This window comes from Mercenaria mercenaria, chromosome 9, assembly GCF_021730395.1.
Source record: "Mercenaria mercenaria strain notata chromosome 9, MADL_Memer_1, whole genome shotgun sequence".
In the NCBI taxonomy this organism is placed as follows: Eukaryota; Metazoa; Mollusca; class Bivalvia; order Venerida; family Veneridae; genus Mercenaria; species Mercenaria mercenaria.
In genome coordinates this window covers 55,541,399-55,561,879 of record NC_069369.1, presented here as the reverse complement: position 1 = coordinate 55,561,879, position 20,481 = coordinate 55,541,399, and the positions used below count along the sequence as shown (strand labels likewise).

At 33.1% G+C, this 20,481-nt stretch overlaps 1 protein-coding gene across 11 annotated transcripts in view; it reads left to right on the top strand.

The window, feature by feature from the left end:
• The window catches only part of LOC123547151 (prominin-1-A-like), a 41,964-nt gene extending 26,071 nt beyond the window's left edge, over positions 1-15,893 (top strand). For 8 of the 11 annotated variants that reach the window (XM_045334021.2, XM_045334023.2, XM_045334029.2 and 5 more), the window contains 14 exons: positions 895-1,021; positions 1,968-2,074; positions 2,420-2,504; positions 3,025-3,162; positions 3,673-3,765; positions 4,425-4,499; positions 4,829-4,882; positions 5,411-5,491; positions 5,883-5,951; positions 6,407-6,499; positions 6,783-6,976; positions 8,992-9,030; positions 10,515-10,553; positions 13,745-15,893. In XM_045334021.2, coding sequence (XP_045189956.2) covers positions 895-1,021; positions 1,968-2,074; positions 2,420-2,504; positions 3,025-3,162; positions 3,673-3,765; positions 4,425-4,499; positions 4,829-4,882; positions 5,411-5,491; positions 5,883-5,951; positions 6,407-6,499; positions 6,783-6,976; positions 8,992-9,030; positions 10,515-10,553; positions 13,745-14,546 — 1,996 coding nt within the window. In that variant the 3' untranslated portion in view covers positions 14,547-15,893. Of the gene's footprint in view, positions 1-894; positions 1,022-1,967; positions 2,075-2,419; positions 2,505-3,024; positions 3,163-3,672; positions 3,766-4,424; positions 4,500-4,828; positions 4,883-5,410; positions 5,492-5,882; positions 5,952-6,406; positions 6,500-6,782; positions 6,977-8,991; positions 9,031-10,514 lie in introns of all 11 variants that reach the window. The other 3 variants (XM_045334031.2, XR_008372435.1, XM_045334030.2) reach the window with 3 other exon arrangements.
• The last annotated feature ends 4,588 nt before the right edge of the window (positions 15,894-20,481 follow it).

Sequence of the window (20,481 nt, the reverse complement as noted above, 5' to 3'; positions counted from 1 at the left end):
TGTCTCAAATCACTAAACTCGTTTGAATTTCTTCCAGTTCTAAGTTCAAAGCAATCTCTCTAAAGCCAACAGTGCATGAAATGTTGTACACAGGGTTTTGCTCTGTAGAGCGGACACAGCTTGGAATTTGTCTATAAGTCTTTGCTGTGTTTCTTTTTTCTAAAAAGACTAATTTGATAAGTAAGAATTTTGTGGAAAGAAAATATCTGCCGTTTTACGATTTCATTGACTTCGTGAAGTGGAAATTGTGAAATCAGGAAGCAGAAATCGTGAATTCGTGAATTCATGAAGTGGAAATCGTGAAATCATGAAGCAGAAAGCGTGAAATAATGAAGTTGAAATGTCACCACGGGTCTTTCGTACTTTTCAGAGCTGTTAACCGTTTGCAGCTGTTGTTAGCATAGATTCATAGTTTATATTGTATTTAAATTGACCCAGCACTTGCTTACACACACTTTTTGCAGAAGATTCCTATAAGAAACGAAGGTTTTAAATCGAAATGGAATTATGACTTCTAATAAAGTTGTCTCTGTTCCAAATGTATTGCCACATCTGCAATATTCAGGGTTTTTAGGTGGCATATGACGTTTTATGAAATTTTATACGGCTAAATCATCAAAAGTGCGTATTGTTATTAGTAAGTATATAAATCTATACATTGTTTAGAAAGGTCTTTTAAAACTCTAAACGAATAAATGAAAACGGGTCAAAGAGTTTATATAGGTCAATGTCTTGCCGATTATTAGTTTTTCAACGAGGCTTACAGCTTGTGATAGCTACCTATAACTAATTTTTTAATTCATTTTATGCACTATTGTCAACTTGAGGGGGCCTGTTGCGCCGACGGAAAGTTCATTTATTTAAAATGTTGATTGATATTTCTCTATTTACCAGCTCTGCGGCTTTGATCTTCATATTTTCGGCCTTATTGATGTTGCTGACATTCTTAACCTTTATACCTGGAGCTCCAATCCACAAAGTCTTTTGTGAACCAGTGACAGACCTAGAGGAGCTGGAAAGGGTAAGAGAATACATATACATAAAATGCAGTATACGAACGAAATTTGAAAACGCAACAGTGGTGTAACTTGTTTTTTACCAAGACAGCAAAATCATCACTTATATTATAATACACAGTTTTAAAGGTAAATTAATTATTGTCATTTTGATACTAAAGTATTTAAAATCGGATGAGTATTGAAGAAATTATTACATAGTAAAGACGGTGCTCCAGAAAATAAAAGATGCCTGTCCAAAGGTATATTGATTTCAACGTTAACTGATCAGCCAGTGAGCGGATCGGTTGAGGAAAAGATGTATTTATAGTGTTATATCACAGGTGTTTGAAACTCATTCAATAAAAAAGTATATGCAGGTTAGATCTCTTCATAGTTTATTAGGTGGGTGGGATATGATAATGCATATATCTATTGATAGAGCTTCAAGCGCCTGTGGTTATATACATCATTTTAAAAGTTATTTCAAAATATCAAAATATTTCAAATTTGTTTAGTACTAAAACCTGTTGCATGAGAGAAAAAATTGTTCCTTAGAAGGACAATTACACTGTTGTTAATATTATCGTTATCAGAGCATAATTAAACACACGCATGTATCTCCTTCATTTTATTCCATGTAAAAAGAATGATTCCATTAAACGCAACAGTGTTAACATTTGTTTATCGATAGTCAATAAATGTTCCTAGAGTTCATAAAGTGAATCCGACAAATCTGACAAATTGACTCAGAAACACATCCTTAGATACAATTATGATTTTGCTCGAAGAGGTCACTAAAAATTGGTAACTGAAATATTTGCAGTTATTATGAGGTATATCATTTAGCCAGTCGATACAGTTCTGTCAGCTGTTCGCATTTTACTTTTGGAGAAGCACTGTTTGAAGGAATTTGCTACACGTATGCGTGTGTATATTGAAATCTCAACTTTTGTAATAATATTTTTTCAGTATCTGACAATTTACAACGACCAGCAAGTTGGAGAAGGCAAATATTTCTTTGCAGATATTGTACTTGGTAACGACACAATACCTCTGACAGTCACAGACGCATTAAAGTAATTTATTCTAGTATACTATTCAGTTTCTATCTGGAAATATATGTTATATAATAATTATCCATGTATATAATAACCTAACCCATGGAAGCGAAATTTATATGTCTTTGTCCCATTGAATATCATTTAAACAATAGTCCTTGTCATTCGTTTGCCGAATACAACATTTCCGGACAGAAAGTTGCGCAATTAATTTAATCAAGGGCTTTTTAATTTTTTTTTTTCTTTTGCGTTTCACGGTTTGATTGATCCCAAATGGTTCATTGTTATTCACAGTACAGTCGTTGATGATAAGGAAAACAAATCTCTTTCCCTTCCTGTTAACTCTAATCACTATTATTACAGGAATTGCAAGGACGGACAAGGTGCATTCACTGCATTCAAACTAGACAACAGATTCGACTTGACAGATATGCTAAATTACTCCAAGGTAAACTTGGCTATCATATTTCTGTTCTTTGAATTCTCGCAAACATTAATCATTGACTAAGGTTTTGTCACTTTTTCTGAAATTCCAAACATAGTTTCTTGACTACATTTTGTCTTATCGTGCATCGGTGCTCTACAAGTCAGCCATGTTGAAAAACCCGGCTGTCTAGTCGGAAAGAATTAGTCTAATGTCTGTATCTAAAATGTTTTCGCGCTTTCTCTCGCTCTGTCCGTCTGGTCAGACCGCTTTGAACCTATACTGACCGGGCTTAAACTTTGTGACACGGGAAACTGCGTTGGTACATAATGCACTAAGTCTTGTAGACGTGTTTATCATGAAAAAGATGCTATATAAATTCGATGTCTGTTTTAAAAAGTTTCATGTCATCTAATGATTTGTGCCTATGCTACTTAGGTACACTGCCTCTTTGACAATACAGTGTTTGAAACAATTTATTATGGATATGGCAATAAATTTGGTCTTTTGATTAAATTCTATCAACTTATACATATATTGACAGACACTAGATGTACAGGCTGAAGTCGATGCCATCAACGTCAACCTTTCATCTGTAAAAATTTACTCATCCAGTCTTCAGACACAATTAAGTGACCTAAAAGACGCAGTGAATATCAGTTTTACGGACTTCTATACTGAGGTAAATGTACAAATTATCATACGATTGAGCACTTAATAATGGTGGCATTTTCGCTATACATTTGCCTTTAGTGTGTAACTGTGTTCTGTTGAATCGAACAATATTACTACGCATTCAGTGTGAAGCTTAAATGTGGGAGTGTTTCGTATTTATATCATTTCCAAAGAAAAAGGTATCAGCTGGCATTCAGAGAATGTCAGTCTAGAGGTAAGAAGCATGTTCGAGTTAGAAGATCAGCTCTTTAACGCTTAAATCTGTAATATTGACTGAAATATCTTTGGGTTGGTTTATAAATAAAAGTGTGTTTATTTTGTTTTGTTTTGAAAAGGAACCGTACATGATGTACTAGGGAATATCGATGTTCCAGCTTTACATTTGTGGCCTTTCATCTTTATATTTTGTATGATGGACTTTTATGGAACACAGGATCTCTAACTCGGCATTGGACGTCATTTTTATTGTAGATGAAATATCATTTGCAGAAGAAAACTAAATGATTCTTTGTTTCAGCTGGATTCAAATATAACAACAGTAAATTTGAGCAGCCTAGCTGATGATTTGGATGCTTATGCTGATACGATACCCGGTTCCCCAACACAAAAAGTAAGTTGCATGTTAATGCTTCTCAGTCACAGAATAAGTGAAATGTTGTAAGAAATACATCAACAAACAGAACAACCATATACATGCATATATATCGTAAGTGTGCAGCTCGATATCTCGAATTCGAAGGGATCGTTTTACTTCAAGATAACCAAAATTCGACTTAAAATGATATTTTGTGAATGTGTTTTCTGAACGTGACTTAAAAGTTTTCGAGATAGCTGGAAATTTGAGATAAGCGAGTTCCAGATATCGAGTTTCAATTGTATATGTATATATACCGTGAAATAAGAAGTATAAACGAGTATTTAAAACATGCATACGAAGTATTTCTTAATTAGAACATTTAGTTTTAGTATTAAGAACATTTACATATGACTAGATTGTATAAGCGAAATGCCTTACCCTGCTAAATTTCTGTAATGAACATCTTTTGATTTTGACAGTACCATTAACTGTTAAAAGGGATGCTTACCAAAATTATACTGAATGAATGGCGAACAGTGCAGATCATGACCAGACTGCGCGGATGTGCAGGCTGATCATGATCTACACTGGTCGCAAAGGCAGAGTCAATCGTGTCCAGCATGATAAGGGATAATGTGGCTTTAGATATAAAGAGCATATACTGGTATAATCATAATATAAATTTCTTACAGGCTGATATCAAAGCTGAAGCAAATAAATTGCGAACAATTGAGGCGGAAGAGTATGCCTATGTTGAAAGTAATGTGGTAAGAATAAATATCTCTCTGATATGACATCTTTATTATAAAACTTTAAAAATAAACAGAAATGAAGACATTGAATTATACTTTTACAACGTAGTAAAAATAAGTTATCACTTATCACGGTCAACTTTACCGTGGGTCTACAAAATGAAAAAAAGGCATGCATGCAATACTCCATGTGGTTGCGTCTAAAACTATATCGCAATTGATTTACAAAGTTTCTATGTAAATAACAAAACAAAAAATCTTCAGAAATCACACAGCAAGATACATGAATACTGAAACGTTGGCATTTTATGTTGATCTTTTTCATCATGACTTTTCTTTTTCAGACGGCCTTGAATACATCTGTAGCTGAAATGGACGCTGTTGTTTCTAATATTCCGGTAGGTGCTCCCGCCTAACTTATGTATAGTTGAAACTCGGCATCTCGAATTCCAAGGGATCGACCGTTTCACTTCGAGATAACCGAAATTAGACTTAAAAACGATATTTGTGCACTTGTCTCGGGACGGGACTGAAAAATATCTTCGAGATAGCTGGAATTTTGAGATAAGCGAATTGGAGATATCGAATTCAGTTGTATATGTCGTACATTATGTTTATTAGATATATAAAGGCAATTACGGGTTTATACATACTGAACAGCTGCTGTTGATAAACGGAAACACCATTTGAAGTATGCACCACATTAATGAAAAAGCTATATATTTTTCTCTTAATTGATAAGAATCATATAGAACGCGAGTCAGTTGTTAATACACAAGACATTTTTCAATGTTATTTCGTTGCTTTCATGGAGTTTGAAATACATAGATATGTTATCATTTAACGGTATTTTTTTTAAAGAGAAGCAATACACACTGAAGAGAAGCAATACACATGAATATAATGTTTCCATTTTTTAATTACAGACTTTGGTGGACAATTTAGACTATGGACTTCAAACTGCGGATAATTATATTCAAAATAACGGAAGTGACGTAGTGAGATCGGTAGGTATTGATATTATTGTATTGATGCAATGTAAATGGAAAGATCCTGCTAGAGGATAATCAAAGCGTTACCACAAAAACAGTCATCCGAGAGCTGGATATTTTCCATCGGCACTACCTGTGTTTTGTTCACAGGAGATAACTCCTGAGGCTATTTAAATTTCGTATAATTATGTCCCTTTTCTTCTCAAATCAGAGAAGCTGAAAGTAATGTACAAAGGTCAAGGTAGTTGCGATGAAAATAATAAAAAACTAACACTATTATACATGTAACTAGAAATTGTGACAGTTTACGACAGAACATTTCCGGGTCGATTCTATCAGACACGTACAAGATCTTGTGTATTCATATTTTTTTCTACATTTGTAATGAAATCTTTTTTTTCTTCAGATTTTGAATACCTACGTCAATCGTCTGCTTGGTATAATAGATTCGTATGTAGCATTCACAGATGATGCGGTAAGTTCTTGATGTTTTGCAGAATTCACGAGATAATTTTAATATCCCCAGTACACACATGACTGGAATTTGCATGAATTGATACTTCTCGTCTGCCTCTAGCAATGTTACGAGTTGTTTTGTTAAAATCTTCCTTTAAAGAATGATAAAAAAATAATCACGCTTATTTCAAAATCACTCCCCCTTTCTGTGAATCTCCAGTTCCTTGGAAAGATTGAATTCCAGCTCGATGCATATTCATTACGCCGTAAAATATTTACCCCACCCACCTCAACAGAAGCTTTAGTTGGAACCTGGTTAAATGTGGGTGTGATACGACCGTTTTAAGATAATTAAATTAATATAAAGTAATAAATTTTCAACTTGATAATGGCCCAAACAATATATTTTCACGTACTGCCGGTAATTCGAAAGGAAATATCATTATAATAGTTCAATTGTTTTATTTTTTTCAGGTCAAGAACCAGTTGGGATCATGTGAGCCTGTTTGGAACATTTACAATTCCCTGCTTGTGTACACATTTTGCTATAATTTTATGGATTGCTTCGTGAGTGGTCTCTAATGTCGTTACGTAAGCTGTAAGAAATTAAAAGAAATTTGCTCAGAAGATGGATAGGAAGATTCTAAGTTTCTAAAATGAATTTTAAGCTAGATTGCTTTGTCTCATGTATCGTAATTTCCATATTGCAATGAATAGTTTAGGTGATAACTGGATGTTTTTGTGCACCTTTTTTTTTAGGCATTTATCATATTATCCATAAAATATACACACTCGGCTTGTCTGGTAAAATTTTATGTAGCTAGTTATTTTTTTTTAAATTTTTTTACAGAATGGATTCTGGTTTTCACTAGGATGGGTCATCTTCTTCTTCATGCCGTCTGTTATCTTTTCTGTGAAGCTAGCCAAATATTTCAGACAAATGGACCGGGCAGATGAGAGTCTGTTAGACTCGGACACACCTCCACCACCATATTCAGCAAACGGTGGAAAGAACCCTAATGCAGGGTTAGGACAAGATCCTGTGTAAGTTTTGTTTTGCAGATATCCTTTGTAAGAAAAAAAACTTGTTCGTTTAAGTAAGTCGTTTCAGCTCTGGTTTCATTGTCTCTTTGATATAAAAAAGTTACAGAATGAAGTTTGTTCCTCCTTATATGACATTTCCTTGATGATATATGCATTATGTGTAGTCAAAACTCCATCACTCCCATTAACCCAGCGATCATGAAACTCGTATTATTTTGAATCTGTTTAGACGAAATGGAGTAAAATACGAAGATAAAGTAAAAAATCACTTGATTCAGCCGTCTTAATTGTCTTTTTATTGAGTTAAACCCATGGTCGTTTTACAACTCGTGTATAAAAAGGAAACTATGCATTTTTAAGCATCTTTGGAGTAAATTACGCATACATTTGGGATAATGTACAATAAATGTACAGAACGTTCAACTTGTTAAATTGGGGGAATCTAGTACGAAGTTCTTTGATTAAGGTAGTTTAGCAGTGAATGATACAGCTTTATTGAATGCGAAAGAAATTCAGGTACTGTATCTGAAGGAAATTTAGCTGATAAGAAAGATGGGTCATGTGCTTGATTTCTTGTTAAACCGACTTGAAAAATTATTGGTCCACTGGTTCATTTATCAAAATGTGCTTCTACGGAAAAATCGCACTTTTGATGACACTTGTTACGGTCACCGTTGTAGATTTAACTGTTTTTAATCACATGGACATACTTATAAAAAGTGTATCGGTCTTATTTTCACAATTTGCCAACTATCAGTTGCAGTCCTTATATTTTTGCTTATTCTGTATTATCATTTTAGAATTACTTTAAATCGAAACTTATCTATTATCTAGTCGCGCCTCTGTTTCACAGTGAATAATGGAATATGACAGATTACTGGCATCATTTATGCTGCTCGTATTACGACGACTAGGCATAATTCTAAGTTTTTTTCGAATAAATGATGTTATAGCGTCACTTCCGGTTAGTCAAATGGTGTCTCTCCTTTGAGATATTGAAGAGCATTGTTTTGGCAAAATTACAGCAATGGTATCCCTGCATTTTTTGTTTTACACTATCTAGTAACTGTCATCAGCAATGGATATAATTATGATTGCTATGCATCAGTGTTCACAATTTGTCCGGAACATCTCTTCTTCATGCATGGAGGGAATTTGATGTAACCTGGCACAGTTGTTCACCATCATGAGACAGAGTGTCATGCGCAAGAACCAGGTCGCTAGGTCTAAGGTCAAGGCACATTTAGAGGTCAAAGATCAGATACAAGAATGACAACTTTGTCCGGAGCATTTCTTCTTCATGCATGGGGATTTTTCAACTTTTTCTCAAAACTCGCCTATGCCTTGACCTACGAAGGGTATCTAGACTTGAGACTTACTATGACTAAAATTCTTAGCTATACATCCACTGACAAATATGCACTTCGGGCAGCATCCATCGTTGTTAACGATAGCCTTTGTTTTCGTATTTTGTCATGATATTTGAATCATATGTGCAGTTCTGTAGCAAAAACTTTTCTTCTGACAAGCTCTCGACGGGCGTATTTTGTGTCTATGGTACCCTTGTTTGTAATAATTATATGGTGTCATACAACACTGGGCGTAAATTAATGTTATTTTCAGTTTAATTCCTTTAATCAGAGTTCAAACGTCTTAAATCGCCAGTATCAGGTAAAGGTTTGGTTGGAATTGTATTTATTTAATCATAGTGGTTTAGCTCTTTGGCTTAATTAATATGTGTTAGTACAAGTTTATTTATAATTCACTTTCAAGAAAGGTCTATCATTTATAACTAACCTTCGAGAAGATATTTATTTGAATACTGAAACCATGATTCTGAATGTTTTTAAAACCATTATAAAGAATTCAGTAAAGAGTTTATCATGTAAACATATTTTTAAACAACATATCCGTGCAAATATTAAAGTATATTGTATCTAATGCATATGTTCTTGTAATATTGGTTTTCTTTAGTACTAGTTTTAACTGAAATATTTTCCTAATTTTAATTTCAGGTCACAAGATATGCCGTCAAAGGCAAAGTTTTGGATGAGGTTTGTTTCAAATTAATCATTTAAAGACGTAAAGATAGTTAAGGTGTTCATAAATATGTAATTTCGAAAGCCTAGATCACAGACACTTCCTGTAATATTGATCGGTAGTATCTAGAGTATTTAGCGGTGTCAACGTGACACTGTCTTAAAATGCCAATACCTGAAATGCTTCTTAGTTTCTCAGGGCGTATCGAGGGCTCAGTGCGAAACTATTGTAACTGTATATAAATCACAAGGTACAATAGTTTCGCGCTATTTTAAATAAGTGACTTTCCTGTCGTTGATAATGATAACTTTTTAGATCCACGTTTTTCCCTAACAAGCTTTTTCCTTCATTTTCCTTTAAACATTAGACCATTCCGTCCATGTCATATTGCATTCTTCCTTTAAACATTAGACCATTCTGTCCATGTCATATGGCATTCTTCCTTTAAACATTAGACCATTCCGTCCATGTCATATTGCATATGGCATTCTTCCTTTAAACATTAGACCATTCCGCCTATGTCATATTGCATTCTTCCTTTAAACATTGGACCATTCCGTCCATGTCATATGGCATTCTTCCTTTAAACATTAGACCATTCCGTCCATGTCATATTGCTTTCTTCCTTTAAACATTAGACCATTCCGTCCATGTCATATGGCATTCAAAAGAACTTCAAGGGTTTTGAGTGGAACGTTTTGATTTTTCAAAATACGAATTTATCTTTAAAGATCGATTTTGACAGGTTATTATTCCATTGAAAATTTCAGTCTTCATTTAACACAAAACGGTTTTTCTTTCATTTCATTTTGGACATTATTTGTGATAGAAATTTAGATCTGTTGTGCTGTTGAAACAGCTTTGCCAAATAGTTTTTTTTACTTCCAAAGGTTGATCATTGAGCGGTGATAAATGAGACATTAAGTGTTCAATGATTTGAGAGCACGTGCTGTTAAGACACCTTGTGATATATGCGCGTTCCATTGCGAAGTAATGTCCGATAATGCATAACAAAACAAAACAAAACATGTAATTGCATAGTCATTTATTTAGCTGAATACTTATTGTATGCTGTGATAACGTCAACACGTGTTTGTTTCCTGTTTTAACATCTGAAAAAGTCAATGTATCTCTCGGGATACACTGGTGAAACCTATCCGTTAGGGCTATGATGATATTGTACAACCAGAAAGAAACAACATCCGTAATCACTGCGAAAAATATTTCTATGCAAAAAATCTCTGTAAAATTAAAAAGAAATAAAATTATGCTAATAAATATGACATTGTTGAAAAAAATCTTCAATTCACTCATGCCTTTCTACGGATTTTTGCGGTTTTAAACGTAGTCTAAATTCAGTAGTCTACAAACGTCCTTTCAGAACTTTATTGAAAAAAAACATGTATATTGCGATTTTACTCTGCCATTCATCTGTTAATACATTGTATATAGCAGTTATTTATGTAAAATATAATACACGTCAACATATTTATTTCAGGAACAACAGGGTTTCTCACAGAGACAACGTTGATGATTGGTAGGATTAGACTTTTCCCAAAGCTCAACCTTTCTGTTGCCAGCTTCTTTTTATCCATCGCAATTTTTGTACTGTATTTATTTTATGCTGTGACATTTTCTATCTGTGATATTTGTATTTAGTTTTTGTTTTAAGTTTTCCACTTCTAGTATTATATTTTAGTTTTATTTGAATCATTGACCTAATGTATTTTATGACGTAGTTTTAAGCTATAAGAGTAACATCTGTTACTTACGAACAACTTATTGACGTGTATTAATCAGTCAGTCAAGGGTGTGACAAAATTGTCTCCTTAAGGCAGATGGCTGCTTTAATCAGGTGAAGGTTAGAGGAACGTGGCATTTTGTAAAATTAGCTGGCTGGTCGCTTATTGCAAATTGCTACTTAATGCAGGTAGCCTCTAAAGCAAGTTTAAGAAAATATATTACGCTGAAAATATGTATAATAGCAAAGCAAGGGAGGAAACCCTTATAGTCTTCTCTAAAATTTATGCTTTTGTTATTGGACATTTATCGAGAAGATCAACTGCGGTACGATAAAAGTTGGAGGCTGGTCGAGTTGAATGTCACCTTACCTTTTCCCACGGCCTGTAACATGCAGCAATGCTCTTTCCACTGCTAGAAGCAAGTGCTGTGTGGTACTTTTTGTCGATGGATATTAGACGTAGATGCCGTGTTATTGCTTTGCTTTTAGCAATTTCATACATAGTTTAATAATGCCGTCCCGAAAGATTAATTACCAAATATTGATATACCTTCATTCTTTTTCTAAATTTTTACTCTTTTTTGACTTTTGTTGCTTTTTTTTGTTTTGCTTGCAATATATATATACCATTGTCATGTGATTTATTGTCTATTTTATCAGTGTGTAAATACTCATACAAGGAGTGAAGGAGTTTACAATATTTTGGAATATACATGGTATTACTTCAAGTTTAGTTTTCGTTGGCAGCTAAGTCATTAAGTCATCTTTTGGCTAGAATTAAGTAACGGAGACGTTTGGTTATTTTCCAGTTAATTTACAAACAAAACCAAAACATGCTTCATTGACTTGCATTCATATAAAGTCATACTTCGACATTCAGTAATGTAAGACACGTGAGAGTGTTTCACCATGTTGTTATTTAAATATCTTTTCAACACTTGTCAAAAATAGTATTTTGTTTTAGGTTTAAAATTGTTAATGACAGATGAGAATATTTTATCACGTATTTATATATATTTATATTGCATATTGCATTCACATTTTGTATTTGATACAAACATATCGTCACCTCAGAGCTAAAAGTGATAAACTGTACTGATATAAAGAAACAGTTAAGGATACAAGAACATATATTTTATAAGGAGATAGTAAGTTTAGTGTATTCACAACATAAAATAACTAAACAAATGTTGCATAATGGCTACTTCTCAAATTGATATTTCACACCATTATATGTTTAATTCACATGATATTTAAGAACGATTTTATGCTAAAAGTTTGACTTTTAAAGGCTCTAAAATAGTAGATTGTCTTAAGACTGTGTAGTAACTCACGATGTGCTTTGTGTGTCAGTTGTTTAAGTGCTTTCCTTCACTTCACCACTGGATGCTTTATTGCCTCAAACAAACTTTCACAAACGACATTTCAACCTTTTACACAATGCAAAACCACATTACATAGGGATATTCTGCGAAACTTAACATAGACCTGGAGAACATTCTAGAATCTTATCTGAAATAAAAAAGTAATGGAAATAAAAAGAAAACTTTTCTTTTACAAACAATAAATAAACGTTTTTGTTTCTGTGTTGATATTTAGTATTGTAATATTGCCACATAAGTTGGTGACAAAACCCTATGTTTAATGGTTTAGTACTGATGATATGGACTTTTTCACTATTTTTCCTTTCTTGATTTTAAAAAATCAATGTTATCTTTAGATGTCAATGCTTTTCAGATTTGTAACGGGCGTTAACGTTTCATTCTAACTGTAAATGTGATTACAACCCATTAAGTTCTTTTTTTAGCTCACGTGAACCAAAGGTTCAGAGTGAGCTGCTCGTAATGGCTGATAGTCCGGCATCCATTATCTTGTGGTTGGCGTCTATCATCATCGTGTTTCTTTCAACATCATCTCATCTGAAGAAGCAGCTAGCTAGAATTACACCAAATGCAACCTGAAACATTTATATAACGTCTTCGCTTAAGATTCTGTTTGAACCTTCTTAGCTGCCACCATAGCTAAAAGAAGAAAAGGTAACATTTCAACAACCTCTCCTCATCAGTCACTTGATGAATTTCCACCAAACTTGAATACGTGGTATCACTGTAGGGACCTCTATCAGGTTTGCTCAATGGCTCTTCTTGGTACCTTAAAGTGGTCCGTAGCATCTCTTTATACTAGAACTCTTTCAATTTAGAAAAGCTCCTTTTACATGTAGGGGCCACCAAACTAAAGAAGGTAAGGTGAGCGACTGTGGGCCTTTTTGTTCTACTTTTTATATTTGTAGTTTTTAGATATTTTGATATTCATTCATAACCGTAAATTTCTATTTTTTCAAACAATCATATTGGAACATTATATATGTGCGCCTCTTTAGATACGGCTTTTTCTTTTTCGATTTCGATCTTCTGTTTTGCTTTCATATATTTCGTATATTTATGTCAATCAAAAAATCAGAAAACTCATATTCTTTGTTTTACTATAAGTGTCATTTAAATATTGTATACAGCATGCACATTTCTTTGACTGTAATTTCGGATTGATTTCTCTTGTGAATGAATACGTAAGTTCGATAAGAAACTACGTTATATCATACAAACTATATTTTCATTTCAAAGATGATTAGAGTAACTTTATAAAAGGTATTAGTACGTCCTACATTTTATAAAATAGTTTTCAGTTTTGTCAGCGGACAGCATGTAAAGAATCCGCTTTACAGGATGGTATATATTCACTCTCGGAAAATATTTATAACATTTGAACATTATGTATAATTTTAAACTAAATTTAGCCTTGATCAAGGAAATCATATATAATTGCAATGGTAGTGGGATACTAATGTCTTGACGCGCGTTTAAAACAATTACTGAATCTATTCTGAAAAATAAATAGATACATTAATATGTATTTGATTCACTAAATAAGTGATTAATATAAAGAAAAATGAAACAATGTCCAATATATACGAATCCACATTATTTCAGCGCATCATCACCCATTCCACCTTTCCCATCAAAAGAATCACGTGACTGTCTTGAGCAGGTACCGTCAAATTTATATGAAGCTAGGTCTTTTAATGACATGGGGAGTAGTTCCCATCCAGTAACATTTAGCCCGAGCACATCTAACTGCGTAAATCAAGCTTCCTCTCATCCAGGCAGTTCTTGTGAGGAAGAAGTGTGTAATGACAGTAAATCGCTGGTCAATGATTATGCAAAACTCAGTGCACCAGAAGAGGCGAGTACTCATATTGATGCAGATAATGATATAATCAACATAACAGTTGGTGAAACATCAAATTTATCCGACTTTGAACAACACGAAGCAAAGCCCAAGTCAAGTGATATGACATCTTCGGAAGATCTGGAAGCAAAGACCCCTTCGAGTTTAGATGGTGATCACAAAGAACCTCCGACGACAGACTCCAAGAATGACATCTCTCCTGTTACTGAGAATGAAATAGATAGTGACCCTATACCCCCGATACAAAATAATAAAGAAAGTCACATATTAGTACAACCAAAAGCTGACAGCGATTCCCAAAACATCTCTGTTGAACAGCAAGTTCACTCTGTTCCAGAGGAAACAGAAAAACAAACTTCTTCTATCCAAGAACTTGATAAAGAAGATACACGCGAACAGGGTTTTCCAGAAGAAACCATCGATAAAGCCGTTCTCTCTCCTAGTCCTCAAGCTTTATTGGACAATGGCGAAACCTTGCAAGGATCAGGAGAAACTTTATCTGCAACATGTAGAGAAGAGTCAACACTGACTCCAGTAGGGTAACTAAATTAAGGAATTGTAGAAAAAAATGACAAATTTCATAAACTTCATTGATTAAAGGTTTGAAATTGTGTTTGAATATAAACTGCTGATAAATAGATAGTTATACAGTTCATGACATGGGTTTTTTTAAAGGTTAGTTTATTTTAATACAAAAAGTTTATATTTGTATTATCATTATTACAATTGTTTTTGTTATCATACCACATTTATAATGCATTTTATCATGTATATACATACAGTCAAAAGTGCTTTACAGAATACATTCCAAATTAGCATACGATTATAAAGTAATGTAAGAATTATTTAATTCAAAAATAAACGCGAATTGTAACTTACAGAAATGATACCAATTCAGAGTTATTTACAAATACAATTCAAATCCTGTCGTTTATACAAAAACATAGACATTCCCTATAAAACATAAGCTTTGTTATTCCAATACTAAGTATTATTCATCGTCTAAGCAGTTTTTGTTAACTACTCAATTGTTAGTTTTTTATTCCATGATTTATCATTAATTGTCAATGTAACGGAAATGAAATAAAATCATTTCATTGACCAAAGTCCTGAATTTAGGATTTGTAAACTTCTGATATTGCAAAAACATATAAATATTCGTTTAATCATAAACATTTTCAAAATTAGAGCAAATAAAAAAATGCAGAGATTTTTTTATTAATAAATGCAATTTACAAGTAAAAAGCTAATCTGTAATGCACAGGTCGTACTAAACGGAATATTTTTATCTGTATTTACTGCTTGATCGTATAATATTATTCGCAGGTATGTTGCTTTGTAAGTTGTTGCTTTCACAATTAAAAAAAAAGAGTTGTTATTAATTCCTGTCAAAATTAGCGTTGTTTACTTATTGTACTACAGTGATTTTATCAAGAGTGTTTGCACATTGTACACACACTGAAAATCGTTTATTTAATTTTTATTTACAATATGTTTAGATTAAATATGATTTTTGAAGGTGTTAATGTTATGTATTATAATTATGCTACAGTTTATATGATATATAAGATAATCATTATTGCATAATATAATCAACTCAAACATGATTCATGACGTAAATGCTTTCTGATACAATAGACGACCAATGAGGTACGAAAGTACATGTAAAATAACTGTTATTCATGGCATATATGACTATACTGTGGTCTTACAATGTAGTCACATGTGCGACTTTTCTTAAACCAATTTAACAGTGAATGTGATATACTTTGCCCATTCCATTTTATGTGTTTAACAATTCTAATATGAGGCCGGTCCTCAATATATTTTGCAATAATTTAATTTGATTGTTGTATATATGCTTTGTGTTGCAATAAAATTAGTTAATTACTTCTGTGTGTATTTCATATTTTATATGAATAAAGCACTAATACATGATACTATTTAGTCAACATGTAGGCTCTATATTCTAAAACAATAGGGTCAAATTATCATATAAACTATATTTATCAACATAGCTTCTTTCCATCCCAGCCAGTACATAGTGTAATGGCAAAATAATATATGATCGATTTTGTTTTCATTTCCTCCGAACTTAAAAAGTCCCAATTTTAAGTCAATGAAATCATCCAGGCTGAAACCCACGATTCGTATGTAAACGCAAATCTCCAGATGTAACCATAAACATAGTACATATCAATATTTCTGTCTCGAAGGTTAATAAGTTATTGTGACAAAAAGTTCAAACTAACTTCGCTAAGTCCGTTTCCTGGAAAAACCAGTATATGTGTCATATGAGAAGGTGTGGTCGTGACCCAGTGGGGCCCAATATTGATAAGAAATCCGTTTGGCATTTTTGTATTTGGAACAAATTTGCGGGAAGATAATGTAAAACGACTCTTCAATATATGTATATATACTCATGGCCTAAGTGCTAGTACACGGTCAATTTAGGTCACAGACATGAAGGAAACCTAAAACCTTTAAACAGTATGAAAGTAATTCTACCTCTCCAGCTTTGTATCAATATATATTGATTAATCTAAACATTATATTGATTTATCTACATAATTGTTTAAAAAATGTCCAATGCTGATGCGGTCAGAATATCAATAGATCCAATCATTAATTACTCATATCAGTATGATAGTAACTGATTGGAGAATAGAACATTGTGTAGCTATAAACAATGACAGAAAGTTCCAATTACTACAAGAAGAAACCTTTCGAATGACTTATCATTTGTATTTGTTCTTAGGAAATAATAATTACCAGTATTAGTTCAGAATATATTCAGTGCTCATATTGGTTTGGTACACTTGTTATACTACCAGAAGGAGGGATAGATGTTTAAGTGTATTCAGTATACAGTCATATTTGTAACAGTTGCTTGTTTTAGCAGACAATTATTTGTATAGGGGTAATAAACTTCTGCTAGCAGAATATCTTGCCCAGGCAGCATTGCATCCCTTTAATTGCTTTTTTTTTTGCAATCGGACGAAAGCCAAAAACGTGGCGCTTTTATCTTTGAATTCTGACTCTGCTATATGTAGCATTCAGGTCCATTTGTCGAAAACAAATCAGTTACTCCTCTCTTTCCTAGCCTTTGGATAAATGATTAAAAGAATAAACTGCCGCAGTTTGTTCCGCTAGAAGAGTTCTGAATTCCATTTTCATGTTTTACGCAGCACTGCAATTACAGTCAAACCTGACGCAAGTTATCACTGTTTCATTTCCAAAGTTTACAAATGAGTTGACATTCAGTAGTTTTTCTTCCTAATGAGTTTGTGTCCTTTAGTGATTAACCTTTGTGCCATTTGTATATCCTAGTTTATATCCTTTGTCCATTATCCGTTATTTTCAGTGTTCTGCTTACAATACACAAGGGATAATCACTACAGTTCAAACTCTTCCATCAGTGTCTGATAAAATTTATACCAACGTCAAATTGATGAATTATTATAGACGTCCAGCGGTAATCTCGTTTAAATCGGTTCTATACAAAAACACTATTATTTCGTATACCACACGGCATAAACGTTCTTCCCAAATATGGCTTGTTGGCTACCTCTACTTGAGTGAGAAATTCGTTGAACTAAATTGTAATCAAATTAAAATTTCTAAAGCAGCCAGCATCCTACTGTTTCAATTTATTTTCACTTTAAGAATCCTTTGAAATTATTAGGGTTCTTTTTTTTTTTCTTTCTTTTTTAAAATCCTCTATTAATGGAAAGCTGGAAGAGAGAACATTCTGACGTTTAATTATTTGCCACGGGCAAGGTTTGATACATCCACGTTTTTCATATATATGACGGCGGTGTAAGATATTGCGGAAGTATTTGACCTCTGAAAGTTTGGAAGTAACGTATTAATGATGGCTATAAAAACCATTAAATTGTACATAGCGTTTTATTGAGAAAGAGAAAAAAACAAGAACAAACAAACAAACCTGATAACTGCAAAACGACTGGTTTATTTTGCTTCGAAGTTTTTCAGATATATTTTGATAATATTAGCTTAGGAATATGATGTTCCCTAATAATTAAACAGGATCATGACGAGATAAAGGAAAAGGAAAAGCCTTTGCCAACAGACACCGACGTCGTTAGTGAAAGAGTACCAGTTACTATACGGTTTCAGATGTAATGAAATGCCGTATATATCTTTTAGAGATTTTTAAATTATAATGCACGTACGTATATCGCCTGTTACCTTGAACTATGTGTAATTTGGACTGAAGTTCTACATTAGTTTCCTGTCTAAAATTGATATGTCATGACCAGCCACATCTAGCAAATACAAGTTTTACAATATTGTTATTATTTACCGTAGAGTACATTCTTGTTATTATCTCACTCATCTTAAGCGGATTTTAGGAGGTATGAACAATGTTGCAAATTCTAACCATTTCTGCAATTAATATGCTCATTTGCTATATTTTCAAAAAAGTCGTATTTAAGGGGACGCATACTTTGAAATTAGAAAAAAGTGGGTGGGGTATGATAAAATTTACCTGCAAAAGTACAAGGTTTTGGCACATGAAATGGATACTGTTTCAACTGTTATAAGTACACAAAGGATTGCTCACTAAAATAAAATGAGAAAAACTGAAACAAGCAAGTTATTGTTGAATTACATAAGACTTATTGTGTACATTCAAAGTTAACAATTAATACTTTTTTGTGCGAAAATAGTAGTGCTTCACCTTGTCCAAACATTTATCAATCTCCTACAGATTCTAATTTAAAGAAAAAAGTGAAATAAGTTCACTGTCTTGCTTTTCATTTTGCATATGTAAGCTAAAACACATTATTTAGTTTGTTTACAAAGTAGTGCATAAGAAAAGATACGGTGGTAAAGGAATGCCACATTCCAAAACTAAAAGAGTATATTCCCCTTAATACATTAAACATTTATCGTTACCGAAGTCGAGTGGCTTAAAATAAGGGCCTAGAAATGTTGCCATTATTAATTTCAACTTGGTATTCATGAACTACAATACACTTAAATATCAAAACACATTCAACAAACTTTTGAAAATGTATTGTCTTAAAAATCCAATAAATAAGGTATGAAATTTGTTTGAGAGCTCCAATCAATGTGTATATGTGCAAAAGTAACATTCTAATCTTGTTCACAAAACTTACTAATACACAGCAGGAATGCCAATGATCAAAACTGGACGAATATACAGTTACCCTCACTTTAATGTCATTTATAACTTCACCTTGAATTCTCCACCATACTTTTCATAACTCTGTTTGCACGAGCTGCACGAGAATGCTGTCATTCACGTAAAAAAACGGGGTCAGAGAAGTTGTAATGCAATATCATCTAAACGTAATTAATGGATTATGCAGTTCAAGATAAACTTCATCTCATAACGTAATGAACAAGTATAATGTTGTAACAACAACTATACTTACACTGATGTAAGTAGCAGTCGGTTTATAAGTGACTTTATTGATTCATTTTGTGTTTTGTTATTGTTGTCAAAAAGTATAACGGAAGTGCCTCACAACTGAAGCGGAAACCAGTTTGATGCGCAAAGTAGTCCACTGTAAGTAATATTTTTTGATAAATGTCCACAGAAATTAATAATTTTCTGATATTAAAGACGAATATCTGAATAGGATTCATTATTTGATAAGAAATTATAATCATCGACATGTTTTTTTAAAAATCATACACGTGCTGACACCTAAGTTGTCTCCCGTTGTTTATTAGAGTTACCTTTCGTACGGCGCAGTAATACTTTTTGCAGTGAATCGCCGAGAAGTCGTGGGAAAATTAAAAACCATGTAAATAAACTAAAATTAACTACATTTTCAAGATGAATTTCAAGTGATCGACATTATGCATTTAACCCGCCTGACCTTTGTAGCATCTTAGATATCTGTTCTAAGGTATTCATTGTGTAGAATGTCATGTTATGCCCTTGCAATGCTAATCCCACTCTGATTTTTTGTTTACATTTTTTATCAGTGAGAAATATGGCGTCCATCCCGAGCTGAAATTTTTACATGTTTAAGCAAACCTGGTTTGTTAGAAAGAAAATTTCATCCCTTCAATATTTTTTTGTAACACTTATTGTAAAAAACCTGTTTTTTCCTTATACAAAGGCTTAATATTTTGGTTGAATGTACTTTCACAAAGACCTCTGTTTTCCTTTTACATTCATAGTACCACATCCTTATCCACAAAGTACTGAATATTACAGGTGTCCATCAGTATTATATCAGTTTAGGAATACGTTTTTTATCTTCCCACCATCGATTTCTTAAATATCCACCCCTTCCTCATTTCTGTATGAACTGTGAATGTAGCAATATGCGTCCCCTTAACCTTTAGCCTGCTGCCGGCAAATGATTGTGCCTTTGTGACCAGTGCAGACCAAGATCCGGATAACTGCACTGTTCGCTATTTAGTTAGTAAATTTTCAGTAAACAGACCTTCAAATAATAAAATGGTATTGCCC